This window comes from Athene noctua, chromosome 25, assembly GCF_965140245.1.
Source record: "Athene noctua chromosome 25, bAthNoc1.hap1.1, whole genome shotgun sequence".
Lineage (NCBI taxonomy): Eukaryota > Metazoa > Chordata > Aves > Strigiformes > Strigidae > Athene > Athene noctua.
The window spans coordinates 2533498-2556524 of NC_134061.1; the positions used below are offsets into that span (position 1 = coordinate 2533498).

The window sequence follows — 23027 nt, forward strand, 5'->3', positions numbered from 1 at the left end:
AAAAAAAGCTTAAGGAAAATGCAAACAAGCGAATTTCTGACTCCTGAAGCCTCTTGAAATGTTAGTGAGGAACAATTCCTTTTGTCTCCTCTCTCAGTGCACACGAGGAGGTTATTAGGACATCATTACCGCAAAGCAGGAAAGAGGAAGGCTAATAATTTAAGCAAAAAAATGGCGCATTTTGGAATGAAATCTGTAGCAACACACGTTTCTTGGTTTTATAAAGGCATTTATTTACTCTATGAAAATAATGTACAATAAATAATTTGCCATTTACTATTAAAGGATCTGAATAAATAGTCTACATCTAAAACTTAAAAAGAGGAAGGAAAATTCCTCTGTTTGTTTTTTTCTTTTCATTTCATTTTATTAAGAAATCTAAAAGTCTCGTTCTGATTCCTGAGAAAGTCGCTTGAAGGATTTACAAATGTTTTCTCTTGGGGGCTGACGTCGCTGATGTGCGTGAGAACTATCGGGTGCTTTCTTTAAAATAAATAAGGGGAAAAAAAATAAAACTATCATTAAATACCTGCATTTAGCAAAAATCGGGCCGTTCTTTCATGTGAGCCTTCTAGAATAAATATTGGGAGGGTGATTCGGGTCTCACAGCGTGAGAGCTTTAAAAGAAAGTGTTTGGGGGGCGGGCTGGGGTGATGGAATGAGAGATGGCTTGGGTTTATTTTTAGGGGTGGCTTCCCCCCCCCCCCCCCTCGCTTACAGGAGGCTGGGGGGAGCTGGCGGTGGCTGGGGACGGGGCTGGTGCGCCTGGGAAGGGGCAGAAACGGCGAAGCTGGGGGGGGGGGGGGGGCAGCTATTGGAAATTGAAATGTTGCAGATCTATGGTACAAAGTGCGCTTGTAAAAAAGTCCAGATCTTCCTCGGAGAAGTGGACGGGGCTCTCCAGGGAGCTCTGGAGCCCGGGGGAAAGCCCCTCGGAGAGCTGCAGGCAGGGCTCTGCCGGGAAGATGCTCAGCTCTGGCAACAAAGGCGAGTCCTGGCCCTCGGGGTAGACGCGCTCCGAGGGGCCGGCGGAGGCACCGGGCTCCCCCCCGGCCCCCCGCGGGCTCTGGGGGTCCCCGCTCCCCGGTTTCTCCCTTCGGTAAGACCCGCCGGGCTCCGGGGCCGGCCCGAAAGCCGGACTCTCCTCAGCCTCCTCCGCGGGGTCGCTGCCCTCGTCCAGGTTGGGGTAGGCGAGATCCCCGTCGAGGGTTTCTTTGTACTGGGTTTGCCTCTTGTGCTTCATCCGGCGGTTCTGGAACCAGACCTTGACTTGTCGCTCGGTGAGATCGAGCAGAGCGGCGATTTCCACCCGCCGGGGCCTGCAGAGGTATTTGTTGAAGTGAAATTCCTTCTCCAGCTCCAGCAGCTGGGTGTTGGTGTACGCGGTCCGGAGCCTCCTGGAGCCGCTGGTGTCTGCCAGCCCCTGGGTGTCTTAAACACACAGAAAACCGCACGTTGCAAAGCGAGGGAGCGGAGGGGGGAGCGGAGGGTCTGGATCCGTCCCCTCCCTGTTGCGGGCAGGGCAGAGCCGTGCCCCGCACTAACGAGCGTGGGGGGAGCCGCTACGGGAGAAAATAAATGTTTAATTAAACTCTTCCTACTGTGGAAGAGGGTTGGAAATCGCTCTCCCGTCCCTTTGCCCCAAGAAGAAGAAAGGATCTTGCTCCCCGGCCTCTCCCTTTAGAGACTTTCCTTCTCTGCCACCTTCGTGGATAAGGGGAATTTCGACCCATTCCTTTTTTTTTTTTTTTTTTTTTTCCCTTTTGCCAGTAGTTTGGGGACGGACGCTGCGGGGCTTTGGTTTCATTATTCCGGTATTATCTGGCCAATGAGCTCCGGTGTCCGCCCTTCTCCTGCCCCAGCCTTTACCTGAACGGTGCCATTAAAACACTGAAACAGTGAATTGTGCCTTAAACATTTTGTCCCGGGGGAAGGAGGGTTCCTGGCCAGGGCTGCTGAGCTGCCCGGCCAAGGGGCGCCTCGCAGGGGAGGGTTTGGGGGTGTATTTATTTTATTTTGCAGTGGGGAGCTGATTCTCCCCACCGTGCTGGGTCCAGCTCTCCGCCTCCCCATCCTACTGGGATGCTCCCGCGTTACCCACCCGGCTTTCTTTCCCCTCTCCGCTCTTCTTTCGGGTTTTGTTTTGGTTTTTTCCCCTGTAGGCTGTTAAAAAATATATATATATATATATATATATAAAAATTCAGGGCTGGGAGGGAAACCCAGGCAAATGGAGCTGTGGCTCAGCCGCCAGGTCCCTCCGCTGGAGCTAATAAAGAGCCCGGCTCCCCCAGCCCCCTCTTCCTCTTCGCTTTCGCACAAGTTACAGCAATTTGCTCTTTTATTTGCGGGGGGAGGAGGCAGGAGATATTCCCCCCCCCCTCCTCTCCCGGCTGTGTACCTTGCTGCGGTGTATTTTATTGCGTGACACAGTTTCGGGGGAGGTGCGGGGCAAAGTCTGTTTGGGGAGGGGGGGGGGGGGGGCGGCTGGGGTAGGGCTGCTCTGGGGCTGGGAGGGGGGGGATTGTTTATTATCCGGATCCTCTCGGATTTCAGCAAACACCCCCTCACCCCCTCATTATACGAACCTGCAGGAGATCCTGCGGCAGGGACCGGCACGGAGGAAGATGATGGGGGGGAAGAGGAGGAAGAGGATGGAGCCTGGGTAGCTTTCTTGGACGATTTCTTCTCCTTCATCCAGGGGAATTCCGCTGCCAAGGGGCCGGGCTGTGCCGGAGCCTGGGGCTGGAGCTGGAGCAGGCCATGAGATGCTCTTTTTTGGCTCCTCGGTCTTGCCTGGCTGCTGGAACAAGGATTCAGGCTGAGGACGGTTTGCTCAAAAGGAGGAGGAATTAATGTCGAGTCCTTGATTGATGAAGTTTGAAATGTCTCCAGGACAGCGGGAAGAGACGTCAGGCACTCTGCGAGCGAAGGCTGGCTATTTATAAACCCGATCTCCCTCTCAAATTCAAAATTCATGGCTTTTTCCAGGGCCCAGGGTTTAAAAAGCGGGAGGGGGGGAGAGGGAGGAGGAGGGGGAGAGGGAAGGAATCTGAGGGCCTCAGTTTTTATGGCAGTGATGATGATGGTTCTCGGGCTTTTTATAATTGTTATATTGCTGATAATACAGGCGTATGGGGACCTTGCTCTATTAAACTCGAGACTGGGGCGAAATTGCAGCCAATTCCTGGTCACGTGGCCAGCCCTGGCCAATGGCAGGCGGGGCCTGGTGGCAAACAGAAAGCATTATTTTCTTTAATTGATTTAAAAAAAAAAAAAAAAAAAAAAGGCGAGAGAAGATCCCCAGAAAATATATCCATTCCCCCCCCCCCCCCCCCCGCCATCCCTCCTCGGTCGGCCGCGGGGAGCTGCGGGCAGGGACCCCCTGCCCGTCCTGGGGGGCTCCAGACATCCTCACATCGAGAGTTTGTACCCCCGGAGTGGTGGTGGGGAAACAGGCGTGGGAAAAGGGGCTTTGCCCCCCTCCCCCGGGGTGCCCGCCTGCAGCCGCGGGGCATGCAGTTTTTAGCCTGGGGCGAGCTGGATCTCGGCTCTGGCGACCGAGGCTGGGGCTGCCTGGGTGTGTTTGCACATCGCAGGGATCTGTAGTGCGGGACTTGGAAAGTTCAAACCAGCAGGAAGGTTTGGTGCGGAGGTTTGTGTCTGAGAGTCTGGATATGAGCGCTTAGGAAATCAAGCGAGCTTTCAAGTCAAGTCTAGTTAGACCGGCCTGGTTTACCTGGTTAAATTACTTTTAAAGAAGCAGCGTAATCCTTCTGCTTCTAAAGCCAGACTTAATGGACCCTTTGCACTTTTCTTAAAGGCCAAACATGTTTTAAGCTCACGGATATCTTTGAAATCACATTTCTTCCTTCCTATTTTTTTCCCCTTTCCCCCACCGCCAATAAACAGAGCCACTTCCAGGGTTTACAAAATAAATAAATAAAATTAAAAGTCATTTCCCAAGAAGCCTTTTTTTTTTTTTTTTTTTTTTTTTTCCCTTTTAAAGTGCTCGGGTGCACACAAACCCAAAAGAGGAGAGAAACGATCAATCTTTTTTCTCGAAAGACTTTTGACAGCTCGGCCTAACTCAATCAGCAAAGAAACTTGGCTTTTGCTGAAGAGTTACTTCAACCAAGAAAGATGTAAAAAGTTTAATCCAAGGACCTGAATTCGGGATGTCTGGGGAGTAAAAATTTCGGGGGGCGGGAGGGGGGGGGGAAATAAGCTGGGTGGTGCAGACTGGAAATGTGGCTGGTTTGTAGTTTGTTTGTTCAAGCTCCATTTCTCCCATTTTGCAGCAGAGAGGGACTGGGAGGCGGCATTCACGCAGGGAGAAGCCTAGAAACTTTTGTCAGTTCAAGCATCTGTGTGGGTGGTAAGGGTTTCTGAGAAACACATAATAAATCTAAAGCCGAAGCCGAGGCCGAAGCGCAGTTTAGCAAAAGGATGAAGAAAATAAAAAAGAATTTACAAAACGCATCTCGATTGATGGGAGAATTTCCCTAAATATTTCGTAATCTGTGAATGCGCTGATCGAAATCAGCACAAATCTTCTCAGTCTCGGCAGATCAGGACTGGTGTTAAAATTAATAGTTGGGGTTTTCCGATCGTTTCTTGTTTTGTTTGGCTTCAAGTGGCGTTTGGGGGGTTTCGGGCTTTGCCATGAGGCCGCTGGTTTTTCCTTTTTGAGGGACAGTGCGGATCACTGGGGTGCAGTGGAAGAGTTTGGGATGCGAAGGGAAACCCTTCCCAGCCGCTCCCAACTGTTCTCGCTGCTTTGGTTAGTACTAAATTTGCGAAGGGGGAGAAAAAAAAAAAAAAAAAAAAAAAAGTAAAGAAAAAAGGGAAGAAAAAAACCCTCTCTTGGGGAAAGAGGGATTTTTCCCACGCACCACGCGGAGGCACAAGGAAAAAAAAAAATGTCCCTACTCAAGGGGAAAGGCATCAGCTTAGACGAATAAATTTACAGGGTTAGTGAACGATAGAGAAATGCAATAATTATAAGACAAACCAGGGCCTGCTGCTTTAACGCAGCGGCGCAAATTAAACCGAGGATGTGAGGGGTTGTAGGAGAGGGAGCCCACCGAGAAACGGAGAGCTGTCATGCTCGGAGCCTCGGAATTGGCTTCTTTTTCCCATTTTTAACTAGTTTCGGGGAATCCCTGCCACAAACCCCAGCAACATGGCGACCGGGATGCGAGATGGAAAAATATATTCAGTGAGAGGGAGGGGGAGACAAAAAAAAAAAAAAAAAAAAAAAAAAAAAAGAAGCCAAAGCCAAACCCAAGCCCACCCCAAGCTCTTGTTCTTTGAGCTGATCCCAATCAGAGCCTGCACGCTTTTATGCTTTTAAATTATAGTAACCCCGAATGGTAAATTGCTCTCTGCATGGACGGGCATCACCCAGCCCCGGTCCTGGGGAGAAAAACAAGCCCTGTCTCTCTGTTATACCGTTATTTATTATTGCGCGAAGGTTATAATTATTAACCTGGAACTTCATTTATTAGGAGAGCTCAGAGATGGGAAGAAGCACGGGATCATTTCTCATTTAAAGCTTTCTCCACCAGACCTTTTTATACGTGTGGGTTTCTCCAGGCACCTATGGATGTCCCTGGCTGTGCACACAGGTGTATAAAATACGGACACACACACACACACACATTCTCCCTGTTTCTACAGCCCAGCCCTTTTTTCGGTACCTTTTACAGCCTTTTCACCCTTTTCTCCAGCCAGCAATCAAAAATCCCCCCTCTCCTCCCCACCGGAGGGGACATTCCCCTCTTCATCCGCCACAGAACTGGAGCATTTCGAGCCTGACAAACATTTCACCCCCTTTCCAGAACCATAAAACTTTTATTGGCCCTCGCTGCTTTAATATAAGTTTTCTCAGGACTTTAGAGCATAAAAGGCAAATTATTCACGGGATTATCCCATCTGCTTTTGCTGCTGGCAAAGGGTTGTTCTCCCTTTTGCTTGCACTGATGATGTAACCTTCGGCAGCGGCTTTTTCCCCCTTTTCATAATAATTTTAGGGGCGTGTGTCGGTCTGAGGGGCTGGGGGGTGTGTGTGTGTGTGTGTTTGTGTGTGCACATGTATGTATGTGTGTGTGGGTACGTGTGTGTGCACGTGTGCGTGTATTTTAATAATAATTAATTATAATAAGTCAATTAATTTCTCGTCACTTTTAAGGTCCCCGCACGGAAACTCTGGGCCTTTTTTTTTTTTTTTTTTTCTTTTTTTTTTTTTTTTTTGTGATTAATCCTTTTCCTTTGTTTTCATTTGCGGCCCAATGGCAGCCCGGCCCCGGCACCACGTGACCCCCCTTTGTGGCCGCGGGCGCGGGCCGGGCCGCGGAGGGGCCGCGGAGGGGGCGGCGGAACCGGACCGGTCCCTCCTGGCCCGAATCCCCGGGATTTCACCCCAGAAGGGGACGCAGACATGAATCCCGCTGCCTGGACTCTGGAACATTTCGTCTGGTCCCTTTCCTGCGTCCTCTTGGCTGTTTTTCCCTCCGCTTTATTTCTTTTTGCCTTTCAATCCGACTGATAGGACAAGATAAAATTGATAACAGAAAGTTTATTCAAGAATTGTTCGACAGACAACCCTTAAGCAAGGAAATAAAATAACTACTATAAGAACAAAGAAAGATCTCCAAAGAGGAGGGGTGAGGTGGGAGGGAGGGATTAGCTATAGTTCTTCTAATTCAGGACTATACAATTACAGTCTGGTTCTGCTCTCATGCCTCCAGTAGAACTAATTACATTATTCATAAGTACGAAGGTAACATAAAACTACTGGTCTTTCTAAATTACAATAACTAAAATAAGCTTGTTGTACAATGACAAGGAAACACAACGTCCTTTATAACAAGTAAATACTAAAAAAGTACAATTTGATTCTTTTTTCCTCATATAAATACATAATATTGGGGATAAATAATACAAAAAAAGGAAAATATTTTAAACTGGCTATAACCAATAAATATATATGAATGTTCACCAGAACACACACCTATTGAAGGACGTCTCGACTGAGTTGGACGAAAGCCCTTCAAAGTTGTTTTTATACCCATTATATGTAAACTCTAAGTGCAACAAAGATGTCCAGACAAGAAAGCATTAGCAAATACTAGAGATCCATTCACCTCTGCTTCGATTGGAGGACATTCCGTTTGTTCAAATATACCCTGTTTTCACGTAAGGTCAAGAGAAGAGGAGGAAAGAAGCGTAGGACTTCTAAGTCTTAAGATTGCTTTTCTGTTAATGAACCCTAAGAAAAATACCCCCAAAACAAAAAACCCTGGCGTTGTCGAATGGAGACTTCATGTCATCAAAGGCAAAGATGGGAAAATATTCAGACCTGTCAACTCTTTCTTCCTCTCTTTGGACTGCAGTTATTGTTGGTGGGGAGGGTTTAGGCATTTCCAAAACTTTTTTTTCCCGAACTTTTTGCAATTCTTAGACCTCTCTTATTCTAATTTTTTTTTTTTTTTTTTTTTTTTTTTTTGAGAGGGGAGGCAGGGACTGGAGGGGAAGAGCGTGAATCCCACGCGTTGGCAGGTATGTATATTTGCAGTTCATGTGGGGACTGGTGGGAAGTTACTCAGCGAAAAAGGATGCCCTCCCTCTGAAGGCTGAAAAGGAAAGCGTGAGGTTCCTCTTGAGATGGAGTTGGACAGGAGGGTAGTTTTCTTGCGAATCTCTCTTGATTGCATATATATATGCATATGCACGTTTACATAGATGCAGAGACACCAGCTCTGAAGATTTGGCTGGCTGGCTGACTGTTCTCCTTTCCAGTGTCCGAGAATTATCAGTGATGATCCATACTTGGTTTGGAAATGAAGGATGTTGCTGCTTAAAATCTGCTAGATTCCCACAAAACTACCCCGAACCCATTTCAGAAGCATTTGTGTTGAAACACAGGAGGTATATCTCTTCAGAGAGCGAGCTGCTTTTGGCAGTAAATACTGAAATGCTTAGAAATCGTGCCTAATAAAACCCAGAAAGAATAATAACAGCAAGCACAATGACCTGTAGTAATTGCCCTGTCAAAGAAAGAGAGAAAACTGCTCAACACAAATGTTCCTGAAGCCGATCCTGCCCTCTTTCCCCTCTCCCATGCCCCGCGGCGGGGTCCCATCCGCTTTGCCTGAGCCTGTCCCTGCTCCCTATCACAGGTGGGTCAGCTTGGGCGCCTCTTGGATTCTGCCCTGAGAAGACGCGTGGTGCGTGGAAAGGTCTGTGTAGGTGGGGTGGGTCTCGCATGGTCCGTGGTGCTGGCTCGGGGGCATCTGCGGAGGCCCGTTGTAGTCCATGTTGGCAGCCTGGTGATGTGGCAGGTGATTGAGGCCGTAAAGGGACGGGCCAGAGGTGGGCATAGAATCCACATAGTTACCTCCAACATAGACGGGGCTTCCCTGCATACTGGGAGTCCCGTAGGCCACCCCGTTCCCTTGTAAGACGTGGGGGTCGTACTCGGGGGCCGTGTTGGCGTATTTCTGTTGGGACGGACAGCCTTTGATGGGGTTTTGGTAGTTAGTTGACATGGCATAGGCATTTTGGTGGGGTTTATTGAAGGAAGGCGGCGAGGGGGCATCATAGTTACTGCCCATGGTGTGCAAGGCGTTCATAAATCCGGCGGAGGACTGCATGGGCTGGGGCGGGCTGCCGGTGGGGGAAGGCCCTCCAGAGGAGGACCCCATGCCTTTTGACTTCTGATCTTTCTTATACTTCATCCTCCTGTTCTGGAACCAGATCTTGATCTGCCTCTCGCTGAGGTTCAGCAGGTTGGCCATCTCCACGCGGCGGGGCCTGCACAGGTAGCGGTTGAAGTGGAATTCCTTCTCCAGCTCCACCAGCTGAGCGCTGGTGTAGGCTGTGCGGGCTCTCTTGGAGGCCGAGGAGCCTGGAGGGCTTTTCTCGCCGCTGCAGGTTTCTGCTGGCCGTGAAATGAAATAAAAGATAATTACTTACATGCAGAAATTGAATGCATCGTTTCTTAATAAATCCTGGAACAGGCACAAGAGTTCGACCCCCCCCCCCCCCTTCCCTCACCCTTTTGCATTAGCCTGCACTCCATAATCATGTCATTTATTAAGAGTTCTGTTCTCCAAAGCTGCCCCTGGTTTATGAAAATTTGATCATGTCACGTAGAAAAGGATTCCAGGGCCATTTATTTAGGAGTCGATTATTTCCAACAGATAATTTTGAGAAAATAATATTTGGCAGGGGGGCAGTCACTGCAGAGCCAATTAATACTAACACGGGTCAGTGTTGGGAGGTATTTTGTTTGCCGAGGTACGAATGCACACACACGCACACACACGCATGTGTGCATCTTGTGTGTGTCTTATATTTGGGTAACACAAATATTTGCACGTACATCGTTAAACACCAAACGGCATTTGTACCTACCTTTTTGTCAGGCAAACATGTATGTAACAGATAAATTATGCTAATGAAGTGAAGCGCGTGCCGCAAAGTTTCTATGAAAATACTTGTCAAAGCAGTCAGGTTTCCGTACAGATTTTTTTTTTTTTTTTTTCTCTCGGTTGTGTTAGAGATGTGCGTGGATGCATGCAAGAACACGCATGTGGCTATGCACATGCTCTATATAATCACACACCCCCTCCGAGCACCACGTTACTGCTGTGTCTGGAGGCAGGGAGGGGGGAAGAGAACATGCACTCTGCTTTAGCTTCGTTAAGTTGAGCGCTGGGTGTACCTGTACCTCCACAGTCAGACACCGGCTGTGTACAACCGCCTGGTTGTATTTCCCTGCGGTGCCCTGGATGTGTTTAATATAAACCAAGTGTGCGCAGGCAGTGCTGCAGGACGGGCCAAGGCTCGCTCAGCCTGGCCGGGGCAGCGGCTGACAATCTTGGGATCGTGCCCAGCACCAGGATCCTCTCTGCATCCTCTCCCTCTCTCCCCTCCCTCCACACACACCCGCTCTGGCCCGTGGCTTCGTTACCTCGCTGTTTGGGAAAGCGGAGGGTTACAAGAGCAGAACAGTGTACCTGTGCTAGGGGAGCTGTTTTTCTGTTTGGAGTTTTGCCTCGATTCTTTCATCCAGGGAAAAATCTGCTTGGTGAGACTGGCGTTTGCACTGAGGTTGGCTTTGCTGGGGGCAGTTTTACTGCTCCCCGACTGGTTATTGCTGTTGCTACTGGTGCTGTTGGTGGCAGGGTTTGGGGGCGGCGAGACGGGGGGAGGCGGATGGTGCTCCTGGGTCAAACTTGGACGCATGCAGCTCCCGTTCAGGTCTTTACTTTTTGCGTGCGGGGTTGTGTTGCCAAGAGACTGGAGGGAGCAGGCGGACCTCTGGTAGTCGTTCTCCACGTGAGAGGCCGGCTGGAAGGACTGCTGGGGACCCTCGTAGCCGAACCCATTGGCACTCCCGTAGGAGTAACCCCCAAAGAGCGTGGAGCTGTCGTAGTACGTTGTCTTCTGCATCTCTAGGACTCCCCAAAATGATTTTTCCGGCTACCAGGGTCTTGACACCCCTATGGCAGAACATTGGCACCCCAAGGCCACGTGACAGGCCGTTTCCAGCTGTCTATTGGAAGCTGACCTGAAAGGTTAGGAGAAAACACACAATAATAGTACCCGGCCTATGAATCCATCTTGGGGCCTGAAAGGCCCATGACATGAATAGGGTCCCGCAGAACAGGGTGAACAGATGCTTTGAGCAGATTTTGTCCTGTGTGCAGCCTAAGGAGGCTCAACAAATGTTACAGTGCAAAAGTGTTGAGCTGATTTTAGGGGGGGGGGGGGTGGGGTAGTTTTGCTGGTTGGTTGGTTGCACCTTTTTTTTTTTTTTTAATCCTTTAGAGGATAGGACCCAGGGTGTAGAACTCCAGACACGCTCTATAAGTGCACGTGGTTTCATGTGTAAACATCTATTTACTTCTGTATTTATACGTGTACACACACACCTCCCCATGCACAGACATATACACCCATATAAATGTGTGTATACACGCACATGTGTGTGTTGTGTGCACGTGAACACATCCATGTCCGGATAACACACTCACGTTAACGTAAAAATAAGAATACAGAAGGGATAATTGCTAGCTACAAGCATGAAAGGAATGAGTCTTGCTTTTTTTTTTACCCCTGACCTATTCAAATCAGCCAGTCACACACATAAAAACCAGCAAGACGTTATATCCTCAGAAATTAAAAGTCTGCTAAGTTTATCGTGGGCCCTCTGCCCAGTATTATTTGTTTTTAACCTGAAAACAACCAATAGTCGCTCCGTTTTATCCAGGTAACGGTGTTCTGACACAGTTGGCCTGATTTTTCTGTTTACACAGGGACTCTCCATGTCTTTGGAATTCAGTGCAAATATTTTAAGCAGATTTAAGCAGGGGCATGAATTCAAGAATGTGCTTCCTGTGGCCTGTTTGTTAGTCTCTCCCTCTCTGGTAGCACAGGTTGTATTTGGAAAACATACCCCTTCACCGCCTGCACTGCTTTGTGCTCGTCAGTCCTGGATCTGGAACTATCATTGGCAAGATGTGATTCCAAAACCAGTTTAATTGCTGTTGTTGGTTTTTGGTTTGGGTTGGTGTTTTTTTTTTTTCCCCTTGGAAAACAAACACGTCACCAGGCCATTTGCTCTTAACTTGCTACCCCTTTGATTTTTCATCGTTCCTCCCTCCCTCAATCCAAACTCAAAAAGTCTAAAAACCCAGTCCAAAGCTTCAAACTGCAAAAAAAAAAGAAACCTTCCTTTTTTTCTTTCTCTCTCTGACCTTTTTATATTTCTTTATGTCTTTCTTTCTTTTTCTTTCCTCAAAGCATAAACTTTCCCTACCATAAAGACAGAGTAGAAATACCCTTAGAAATATGAAAACTATCGTGACCTGAAAATAAACTGATGTGTGAGGATCAATCAAGCAGCACACGTATTTTAAAAAGGCAGAGACCTCTCTCTGCAGCTCAGAGTTTGCGAGGAGCCACTGTGCATTTTGTTTTGAAACTGATATCCATTGTATATTTAATTGTGTGTCTTGTATATTTAATTTTATCTGAGCTCTTTCATTTTCTAAAATAAAATAAAATAAACTCTGTGCAGATAAAGTCTAATGCGATATTTCTAAGTACTGGGTTTTAACAGAAGCCACAGCTTGACAATAAATAACATTTTTTTTTCCTTTCCCTGACCGCTGTGTTCTTATGTCATGTCATATGAAACCTCCATATACTTCTAACACAGCCTCAGACAACGTGTCCACGAAGGGACTGCTTCGTTTTTTTACACTGATTAAATCCTTTATGCATTCCCAAATCTGTATTGTATCTTCCACGGAGATGTATTATTGTCTACAGAGAGGATGATATCCTTGCTGGGAGTTATTCTCATTTGGTTTCCTTGCCATGATAAATATGTCTTATTAAAAAGTAGACTCTACTACCCGAGCTGAGAAGCTGTGAATTAATTAACAAACAGCAGCGCCTTTATTATGAATAGGTTTGCTGAAAATATCTACAAGGGCAGAGGTGGGAATTTCTCCAAGGCCTTCCTGTCTGGCATAGGTTTCTTTAAAAAAAAAAAAAACAAAAACCAAAAACACACCAACAAAACAAACCGAAACCAGAACCGAGCACAGAGGCTCAGCTAAAGCAGCTAAAAATAACAGCGACGATTTAAAAAAAAAAATGTCCATAAAATAAATTTACAATCCCCTTCGCCCAAAAGCTCGCTCGCTTGTGGCTTCCACCGAAGATTTGCTTTGTACCTCATCTCTCAGCGCCTCACAAATGCCGCTCATTTATCTTCGCCGAGGACGGCCGCAATCCTAATTATTTACTCCAAGGAATTGTTTAAAAAAAAAAAAAAATCTCAGGCAGAATAATAAATATTCGATTATCTCCTGTTCCAATTAAACCCGGGCAGGATCTGCGCTGGGTGTTTCATCACGCTCCAAGTTTCACTTTGCGAGCAGTAACATTTAACCACAAACTCTTTGCCTGCAACTTTTGAGTGCGAGGATTTGGAGGCTTTTTTTTTTTTTTTTTTTTAATAAATAAATAAAAATCGGGGAAAGGTGCGAGACGGAAAGGGCTGCGGGGAGGAGGATGCTTGGGGAAAAAAAAAAAAAAAAAAAAAAAATCAGGCGGTCGGGGGAAAAAAGAGAAAAGAAATCTAAGGCAGAGGTATTCTGCTGTAAAGCCATCCCCTCCATGTTGGAAATCCGAAATTCACAACCTGACTGTGTTTATGAAGAAGAGCAGCGCCTTTCCCCTCCCCCCCGCCCCCTCCTAAGGTACATTTCCCAGAGCCAGCGAAAGCAGGCATAGCCCCGCTTTTAATTTAAATTATTATTAATAATAAATATTCTAAACATGCCCTTAACAATAGGTCGGCTGCTCAGAAAGAGCTCAAATCCCAGCGACTGCCTTGCGGTGGATATGCCTGGAAAATAAGAGACACATTCCTAAAATTTCCCTCTTCCCTCCCCCCACAACCGAGCTTCACCCCAACCAGCACTCCCCAGTTGTAAAGCAGGGGGGAAAAAAAGGGCCCTGGATGAGGGCTGCAAAAGAGTCTCTGCGTGGAAGGAAGCTTAAAGCTTGTGAACTCTTCTTGAACCGAGATTGGAGTCATATGGTCATAAATCATTGGGACATATACTCCGCCATTCACAAAGTGATAGCCTATTTGAGTCCGGCTTACCTTAGTCTCTGACGAGCAAAGCACAGGCAGACATAATATATTTTCACATCCAGCATCCACGCAATCAATAAGCAAGGAATGACCCCCTTCCTTTAAAAACGTTAAAGGAATATAAGAGAGAGAGGAAAAAAATCCAGCATATGCATGTATATATGTATAAAAAAAAAAAAGCCAAAACAGAGGGGGAGGGGGCTCAGCCAGTGGAGCTTTCGGTTACGGCAGCTCAAATTGTCTCTCTGTCTCCGTTTGGGAAGAGAGGAAAAAAAAAAAAAAAAAAAAATCAAGATGCTTTCCAGCTTCCAAGATGTGCAGAAAAGCTGAGGGCTTTGAATGGACAAACCCTGAGATTCTAGTTGCCCTATAGACTGGTACGCGCTGCTCACTGATAACAATGGCCTCTGCTTTACCACAGCAAAGGGGAAGAAGGGAAAGGAGAAGGGAAAAAAAAAAAAGAAAGAAAGAAAAGCTGAACACAACACCCCCCCCCACCCCCCCTTTTTAACTATGCAATGCTTGGCTGGGATTAAAATAATAACGAAAAGAATCCAGGCTACGGGAGGGGGGTGGGAGGGGGCGAGGTGGGGGGGGGGGGGGGGAGATAAAGCGGAGGGGATATTTAAAAATAAAGATTTGCTTTGGATTGCCGGGCAAAGCCAACGAGCCTCCCAAACAGCGTCACTAGTGAAAAATTATGCTAATTGCAGACGTGGTGGACAGAGGCCTAGGCAGAAAGATAGCAAAGCTCGCCTTTGATTCACGTGTTTAACAATTAGGTGTCAATTTATGCTAATAAACCGTTTCAACATAGTCATAGTCTCCCCCCCCCCTCCCCTTTCCGCGGCGGCGATCGCGGCTCTTTCAATAGCTGATGCTTTCCCTCCCCCGGCCCTTGGGCTGCGTTTGGCTCCTCGCAGACACCCCCCCTATAGGAAACCCACTTTTTTAGGGCCCGGAGAGGGGGTGGGGGGGGATGCCGAGACCCTCCGCCCCCCCCCCTGTTTGCAAGGGTGAAGAGGAGAAAGGGGAAAGGCATCTCTTGTGTTGATACAACTCCGCGTAACTTCGGCGTTAAGTTTGTGCGTCCCAATGTTCTGGGGGCTCTTCTCGGCCTCCGCCGGGGAGTAGGTGCGGGGTTGGGGGGATAAGGGGGGGGGTTCGGGGGGGCAAATCACCCCCGGGGGAGGCCAAGGCAGCGAGGTGTTGAACAATAAAGATGATTATTATTGCTATTATTAATAACGCCGTTATTGCTACGCAGGGCGCTGCTGCTGTCGCCACGGGAGATTTATGCCTTTCCCCGCTCCCACGCGGCTGCCGAGAGCAAAAACTCGCCAAGATGCGATTTGGGGAAAGTCCGGGCCGAGGAGGGGTTGGAGAGTGGGAGGAAGGCAGAGCAAGGAATTTAGGTGTCTGCACTTTTTTTTTTTTTTTTTTTTTTTTAAGTGCTACTTTTGCTTCGCATCGCAATTATCTTCTTTTAATTCTGGCGCTCAGACCTCTGGGTTAAGTGCTGACTAGGAGGGAATTTACGTTTAGCAAAGCAAGAAAAAGAGGGACCACAAAGGCTTTTTGGACTTCGCTGGGAAGGTATGACCCGTCGGGGGGTTTGCATCACCCTTTTTTTTTTTTTTTTTTTTTTTGTGTGTGTGTGTGTGTGTGTGCACCTTTAGGCTGATAACTCTGGAAAGAAAAAGAAGGGTGTCCAAGGAAATATTTGACTTTTGAGAGGACTCACTCTGGGTTGGACAGCCCAGGTTTTCTAGGTGATGGATAAAGTCTTACCCCAAGGACTACGGTGTTTCCAGCTATTGTTCTGGCTGCAGCGTTCAGATCCCAGATGTGAGGGTTTCGACCAGGGGACACCATTATTGTGATTTTTTTTTTTTTTTTTTTCCCCCCCATCTGACTTTTTATGAACTGCTTCAACATAAATCTTCTGCTACAAGATAGTTCCTGTTTTGGAGCCCCGGCGTTGAAATCCCAGGGAAGGAAAGAGGAAAAACAGACGTGGACTATTCTTTTAAAGACTTTTCTGGAGGTGAAGTACTCTATAGGTTTCTGAACATGGATCTCCACTGACTATTTGGAGTACCTACGCAATCAGAAGTACCTCGGATTCTGCAAGTAACTCCTCTGAAGTGCAAAATTTTGGTTTAACCTTAACTGGCAGCCGGGAAAAAAAAAAAAAAAACAAAAAAAAAAACAACCAACCCAAACCTTTTTAAGAAGGTCGTTGCACATTTATACGTTGAGCTCCTGTAAGTAGGTTTTTTAAGGCTCCCTGACTAGTGCCATCTTTCCTTTGGTTGCAGCTTTTTTTTTTTTTTTTTTTTTTTCCCCTTTAAAATGTAACTCCCTCTCTCTCGTCACGAAATCAGCAGCAAATGTTGCAATCTGACTGGATTTCCCTTCAAAGGGAGTACAGGAAATATCTTCCATTTAAAACACTCCCTCAAAGTTACGGCCATAAATCACAAAGTTTAAAGACAAGCCAGTAGCAAAATGAAAATACTCAGCTGAAATCCAGGGCAGCCGTGCTTATTCTGGGGTTGGTGGAGGGGGGGAAAAAAAAAAAAAAAAAGTCACGTTGGGTGACTTTAGAGAAGGAATGGCTTCCAAGCCTGATGCAGAGGGAGATACGGAGACACACACAGACAGGGGACCAGGTAGGATATTCAGCAAAACTCACCAATTCTCGGATGTCTGGTCCAGCAAATACGAGGCAGCGGTGGACTTTGAGAAAGGAGAAGAACTGAGGGAGGGGGAGAAAAAAAAAAAAAAAAAAAAGAAGTATGAAACTTCGGTCAGAAAAGCGTGGGCAAGGGAATTCATCATAGGGAGAAACCTTTGGGTGGAAATGGGGAGAAGCAGGCTCTGCTGAACAAAAGCCCCGGCATCTCCTCTGAGATTCTCTCCCCAGCTTCTCCAGGGCTGCACCCGTCCCCGTGCACCGATACCCCAATGTTCTTCCTCAGAGGCGGTGGACACCAGGTTTATTTCTGTAAATCTGATGCAATTCCCTGTCTCCCCGGCTTTTCCTTCCACCTTTCCCTGTGGAAACCCCCCGGCGAGGGAAACGCTTCGCCCCTTGTGGGGTTCGCGTTAGTGATGGAAACGGTTTGGCGTGGACCTTGGGCGGTTGGATGTAATGTTAAAAAAATAAATATATATATATATATATATATATATATCGGGAAGGGGGTTGGTTAAATTCTGGTCGTAATTTCAGAAATAAATGCGATTAAGACATTGAGTACATGCAGATAATTAGCTCTGGATTCAACAACAGGATAACACTAGGGAAAATAGGAGGGCGTTTTCCTGAAAGGCAGAAAAGTCTTAAGGATTCAAAAGATGTTTTTTCGTGTTTCTTCAATGCGGTCGGAGGATCGCCAAGAAGGGGGGAGGACGGAGATGCTTTATAGGGTACGAGGACACCGTTCACACGGCAGTGATTTGGTATCAAAATTAACGGTATCGAGCCGTAAACATTTTTAAAGCCACGCCGAGATTTATCACCGCAACTTTGGCACGAAGGACTCGGAAAGGGAGAAAGAAGGGGAGAAAGAAAAAGCAATCTCATTTAAAAATATTTTCGTTTTGGGAAACATTCAGTCCCTTTAATAATCCTGTTTCCGTTCTGTATGTTGATGTTATTAATCTCAAATAAAAATGTTCCCCTCACACCCCTACTCTGCTTGTGACAACATCCCCGAGTCCATAAATCACCCGCGGATGCTTCGTGACCTTCTCTAGTCGGCGGCCTATAGCTGTATTTTTTATTAGTATTATTATTACATGCTCGCACACTTTAATACACAGCTTTGGCAATATTCCACTTACATCACAGCCTTCCCCGGTTAACTGGGGCTTTTCAGTTCCCTCTGTAGAGTACACACAGAGATTTGTAAAGGGAAAAAAAAAAAAAAAAAAAAAAAAAGGAGAGGGGTGGGGGGGGAGAAAAGAAAACACCCTTTCTGTGCTGTGAGCTCAGCAAACGCAAACTGAGCCTCGGCAAGTTCCTCCCACGCCGGGCCCGGGGAGGAAGGGGAGAAGTGGGCAGCCCGAGAGAGGAGGTGGAGAAAAGAGGGAAAAAACGCGTTTATTTAGAGTGGATGCAGGAGGGAGGAGGGGAAAAGAGAAACAAACAAACAAACAAACAAAAAGACGCTGGTATAAATAACGGTTCCTGCAAGGAGGGCGAGGGGGGTGTTTGTTTTCCTTTGTTTTTCATTTATTCCCTCGCAGAACAGGCAGGAGAGGGATGGAGCGAGGTTCTCCCCCTCCCGTACGGGCGTTCTTTGTTTTGATTTGTTGGTTGTTTTGTTTTGGTTTTTTTTTTCTCTCTGTTTGGTTTGCATTAATTTTTCTCGTCGAGGCGGTGCAAGATCCAGCCCAGCCTCTGCTCGCCTCGCACTCGCCCATGGGCTCATGCTCCCCGGGGCAGGGCGAGGAGCTGCACAGCACCCACCGCCTCCTCCCGCGAGGCTGCTCACCCTCCTTTTGCCCATTTTTTAAATTTTTTAAATTTTTTTTTTTAACCTAAAGGGAAGGAGTTTGGGTTTTCCCACTCCACAGAGAACCCGAGGAGGGGGAGAGCTCCGAGGATAAGGAGAGAGTTATGGAGGGTCCAGGACCTCCTGAAACCCCAAACAGAAGCCAGCCCGGATAAGAAATCAAAATGAAACTGAGCGAGCAGTGGGTTTGCCTTGACAGATTAGACCTTTTTCTCCCCCTGACCTTTGCTTAGAAGAGCAATAACTCACCAGGTTAATGATCAATCAGCGGAAGTGCTTTGGAATTGTTTCCAAAAAAACAAAACAAAAACAACAACCTGGCGGGGACACAACTCCCAGGCTCCTGCCGGGGCTGGGTCCCCCCGAGCCCCACAGCACCCCTCTCCCATGGGTCCGCCCGTCGCCAAAAGCCTCTCCTGGCCCCAGCGAGGGGTGAGGTGCCGGGGGGGGAGTGGGTGGGGGGACATGGGGCGTGCGTGGAGGTGAGAGGAGACGGCAGTTTGCGCTATCAGCTACAAACAGCTATTTTGGGAGCAGGTCACCAGAAACGGGCTGGGAATCCCCATCCCCACTTTTCTTCCATCACAACCCCCCCACCCCCCTCCCGCTTCCAAATGCCAAAATAATAGCTTGAATTATGCGCTCACGTGACTGGGACACGTCAACCTTTTGCCCGTTTTATACAGAATTGGTAAATGACCCGCTCCCCCCTCCAGTCCCACTATTTCCCCCATCAGCAAATTCCCCGAACTTCCCGGGCAGCCGGGCAGGCGATGCCCCTCGCTCCCTCCTGCCTCAGCTGGGGCTGCCCTGCCCTGGCCTTTGGGGTGTTCTGGGCTGCTTTTTTTTTTTGCTTTTTTTTTTTTTTTTTAGTTTTCCTTTTTATCTTTTAACCTGAAGGCGAAGGAAGCCAGCAAACACTGACGAGGAAAGCGACCGCAGCAGCCACCGCTCCCAAAGCCTCAGCGTTCAGCCAAACGGCAAAGACGACGGAAACGGAGGGAAAAAATAACGGATTTGGGGGACAGAAAAAAAGCAGAGGGGCTTCTCTGTCTCCCCGGAGGCGGGGCAGCGCCCGGAGGCCCTGGGGATGGGCTCCTCGCCCCCCAGAGCCGCGCCCGGCCCCGGCCCCCAGGACGCAGCTCCTGCGCTCACGTCCAGGCTCCCTATTTCTTTCCATTTTAACCCTCACCCTCCTTCTCTTCCTAAAAAAAAAAAAAAAAAAAAAAAAAAAAGAGAGAGAGAGAGATAAAGAGAGGGAGGAAAATGAGGATTCAAAGCTTTTCTCCCACTGCCCTTCCTTCGCCTCCTGGGAGGACCAGGCACCCACGCTACCGCAGTGGCCGTTTCTGTGAGAAAAGGAAGGAATTCGGTTATTTTTTGCAGTGATACTCGCCTGAATCCGGGACCCGACTGGCGCTGGAGAACGAGCTGGGCATGAGGGAGAAGGGACCTGGGAGAAGAAATGAGTTCCATTTTACCTGCTTCCTTGTGATAATTCATAAAGACTAACAATTTCTGAGGCAGGACTCTCAGGAGAGGGAGAAAGAAGAGGTGTCAAAGAATTCTATTTCTCTATTTTCAGATGTTTACACTGAATGTTTCTCGTCTGTAGGGAACCGTGCGGATACCACTGAGCCCTGCATCCTCCCTGCCCAGTGCATCCCTGCCCACACCCCACAGACACCGGCACACACCCGCGCCTCTGCCCTTCGCTAAAATCCTTTATTACTGTAAGGGCATTCGGTCCGTCATCCTCATCACCATATCAAAGGGCTCCCATCCCTCCCGGCCTCTTAGTTAATTTTTAATTAGGCGAGAAAGCTTCGGGAACGGCAATGTTTAACGCAGCAGAGGCCACGTAGGTGGAAGCGGGTGGGTTTAAATCCGATTTCTATTTTTAACACGGCTGGACGAGCCGGGACGCACCTCGCGGCTACACGCGTGTTTTGGGCAGAAATATCCCATTTCTACGGCCTCCAAACTCCTGGGCAGAGGGGAGAACCTGCTAGGGGAATAACCCGAGGAAACCCAACTGTTCGATGCTCACACCCCCCCAAAAAAAGCCTCATCTCGGTACTCCTGGATTTCCACACTGCTGCGGTGCCCCAAAAGGGAGCTGAGCTCTCAGTCCCCACCTCCACGCCCGGGATTAAATTCCCCACTCTGGGGGGGGGGGGGGGGGGAAAGAAAAAAAAAAAAAAAAAAAGGTTTTTTTTTTTTTAGGGAGGATAGGAGAAACGAAAACTGGAAGGGTGGAAAAATACCCGCCCCCCAAAACCCAAACAAATCTCCTGTCCCAAAAGAGCAGAAGTGGAAGCACCACCATCGTATAGATCTATATGGTTACATTTCAGAAAGTGTCCATTAATATCAATTTACTTCAATGAAAACTTTGGTTCTTCATGAAGTTGATGATTTATGATAAAATCAATTAAATTACGGCCACTTAGGGCCTGCGGTTTCTTCTCAGATTTCATTCGCCAACAGATCAAGCGCTTGGTAAAAAAATTCCAACTTTAGCTGGAGGCGAGTAAAGATAATTCTGAAGCTGAGGAAATTTAATGCAAAGCAATTTTCAGAAAAAAAAAAAAAAAGAAAAAGAAAGAAAGAAAAAAAAAAAAAGAAACAGAAGCTTGTGTATCCGAGCTCCTGCCAATATCCAGTTCGCCTCGGGAAATATTAGACAGAGTCAAAACTTTTCCAGTTTCACAATGCATGAGGACATTTTTAGAACTGGCAACTTGTGCCGGAGACTGAGTTATTATCTCTCTCTAAAGAGGAAGAAACCAAAAGAGAATAGAGAGCACAAATATATATATATATATATTTAGAAAAACTTTCCAGGTTTAATTCGATTTCTTGAAGGCTTTTTTTCCTCCATACGAACGATTTTCCTGTCTCGCTCTTAAAACACACATCGGGCGTTCAAGGGGGAGGGTGGAGGGGTGGGTTTTTTTTTTTTTTCGAGCCAGAAACGAACAGCACAAGTCCGTAGAAAATAACGCATCCGATATTCCCACGCGAAATCTCGCCCTCCCGGCCGTTTTCCTCTCAATCTCAGAAACTGCATTTGAGCGAAATGACCCATTTTTCGAGGACATCCCCTCCCCAAACCCAAACAAACCTTGAACCTTTTTTAAAAAAAAAAAAAAAATCCCATATTTTCAGGTTCGGACTCTCCCCAACAGCCATCGCTTTTCTGCCAAATGTTTAAGAGTCTCAATCTTACCCATTTCGGTCAAACGCACCGGCCGGCTAAAAGGAAAAGCAGCTCAACTAACCAGATGTTTGTTAGTCACATCTGGCCACTACACCAGACCTGGGGAGGGAAAACCCGCTATGGACATACACAGAGCTTGGGAAATCTTTTTTTTTTTTTTTTTTTTAAAGAAGCCCTTGTAATTAAGGTCTGCTTCAAGTAAACAAAAAACTTTGTAGGGCCATAAATCACCATCACATACATTCTTCAGTTTAACACCCCGCTTTTCCAATGGGCTTTTGTAGTTTCTTTTTCAAACAAGAGAGAGGTGCTAAACCTTTAACAAATGTGTCCCAGACAAACTTCGCGGGGAAACACGCGCTTGGAAAGAACCGATTTGCGGCTGGTCTCGGTTATGGACCCTGCGAGATCATTTTTGCTCATCTTCAGCTTCCCCGATCCTGCTCCCGAGGCATCAGTCTTAATTTGTTACCCGAGAGAAAGTCAGCTATAGCTCACGGTGGCCGGTGGAAAAGCCTGTCAAAGCTTTTGGAGCAATTAATTATATCTCACAGCGGCGGAGCTGAGAAGGTAGGAAAGGCAGAGCCGCATCATTCTTTTTTTTTTTTTTTTTTTTTTTAACTTCTTACCTGTGATACTGTCCGACCCAGGACTTCGAGAAGAAGGAGCGAAGCCGGATCGGGGCCGGTGCGAGTTGGCAACTGGAGCAGGCAAATTAAGGAGAAGAAACTACTTTATTGCACCCCGGTGGATCTTGCTGACAGCTTTCTCGGACGGTTTGGATTTTTTTTTTTTTTCCCCCAAAGATGCTTTGATTTTTTTTTTTTTTTTTTTGGACTCGCTCGATTCAAACTAACTTGACGTGGAGAAAAATAGAAATTCTTCCAAAACAGCTTAAAGTATTGCAAGGATGCGGCCCCCTTTGCAGAGAGATGCCGAGCGGAGAGGGATGAGATGGGGGTGTCAGGAGGGGGGGAGAGGATGTGCCCGTTCCCCCTTTTTTTTTAAAAAAAAAAAAAAAAAAGCTCCTGAAAACCTCCCCCACTCCCGAATCCTTGGTATCTGTCTGGAAAGCTGTTTCTCTTTATAAAGACTTAAAATGTTGCAAGACGGTTATAATACTGAGTGACAAGGGGTGCTGGAGAGAAGGGAACCAAATGGATTCTGGTTTTTAGAGCCAGTAGGAATTGGCCAGCCTTCAATGTCAGGATTCAAAATTGATTCCATATGTCTCGTCCGGGGAAAGGGGAAAAAAAGAAGGAAAGAAAGAAAGAAGGAAAGAGAGAGAAAGAAAGGGGGGGGTAAAAGTTATGCAAAGCCCACCGGGCTTCTTACTTTCTTTCACACACACCCCCACCCTTCCCAGTAGCCCCGGGTAGATACCCTGTCATTAAATCTTGCCCTTTTTCAAGGAATATTTTGGACTCTAGCGGTAGAAACACAGAGCGGGAGAAGTACCAGTAGCAACAAACCAGATCCTGGAGGTTATTTTTAGACTCGGCTTTGCTGGAGCTGACCTCAGCGCGGGGAGAGGAAATATGGATCTGGATGCTGGTGAAAGGGCGAAGCTTGCCATGGCGCGGCGTCGGCTCCC

The 23027-nt window shown here is 47.4% G+C and overlaps 2 protein-coding genes across 3 annotated transcripts; both read right to left on the reverse strand.

Moving 5' to 3' along the window:
• Positions 1–218: 218 nt before the first annotated feature.
• Positions 219–3118, reverse strand: HOXB2 (homeobox B2). The gene is made up of 2 exons (XM_074926832.1): positions 2589–3118; positions 219–1431 (listed from the first exon to the last, which is right to left on the reverse strand). The coding sequence occupies exons 1-2, from the start codon at positions 2977–2979 to the stop codon at positions 812–814; spliced, it is 1011 nt and encodes a 336-aa protein (XP_074782933.1). The 5' UTR covers positions 2980–3118; the 3' UTR covers positions 219–811.
• Positions 3119–6349: 3231 nt separating this feature from the next.
• On the reverse strand, positions 6350–16699 carry HOXB3 (homeobox B3). 2 transcript variants are annotated; one of them, XM_074926696.1, is made up of 3 exons: positions 16383–16699; positions 10026–10579; positions 6350–8941 (listed from the first exon to the last, which is right to left on the reverse strand). In XM_074926696.1, exons 2-3 carry the CDS (start codon positions 10459–10461, stop codon positions 8178–8180), a joined length of 1200 nt encoding a protein of 399 aa, XP_074782797.1. In that variant the 5' UTR covers positions 10462–10579; positions 16383–16699; the 3' UTR covers positions 6350–8177. The 2 variants fall into 2 exon arrangements, with proteins under 2 accessions (XP_074782797.1, XP_074782798.1); XM_074926697.1 differs by having other exon boundaries at positions 6350–8944.
• Between the last annotated feature and the right edge of the window lie 6328 nt (positions 16700–23027).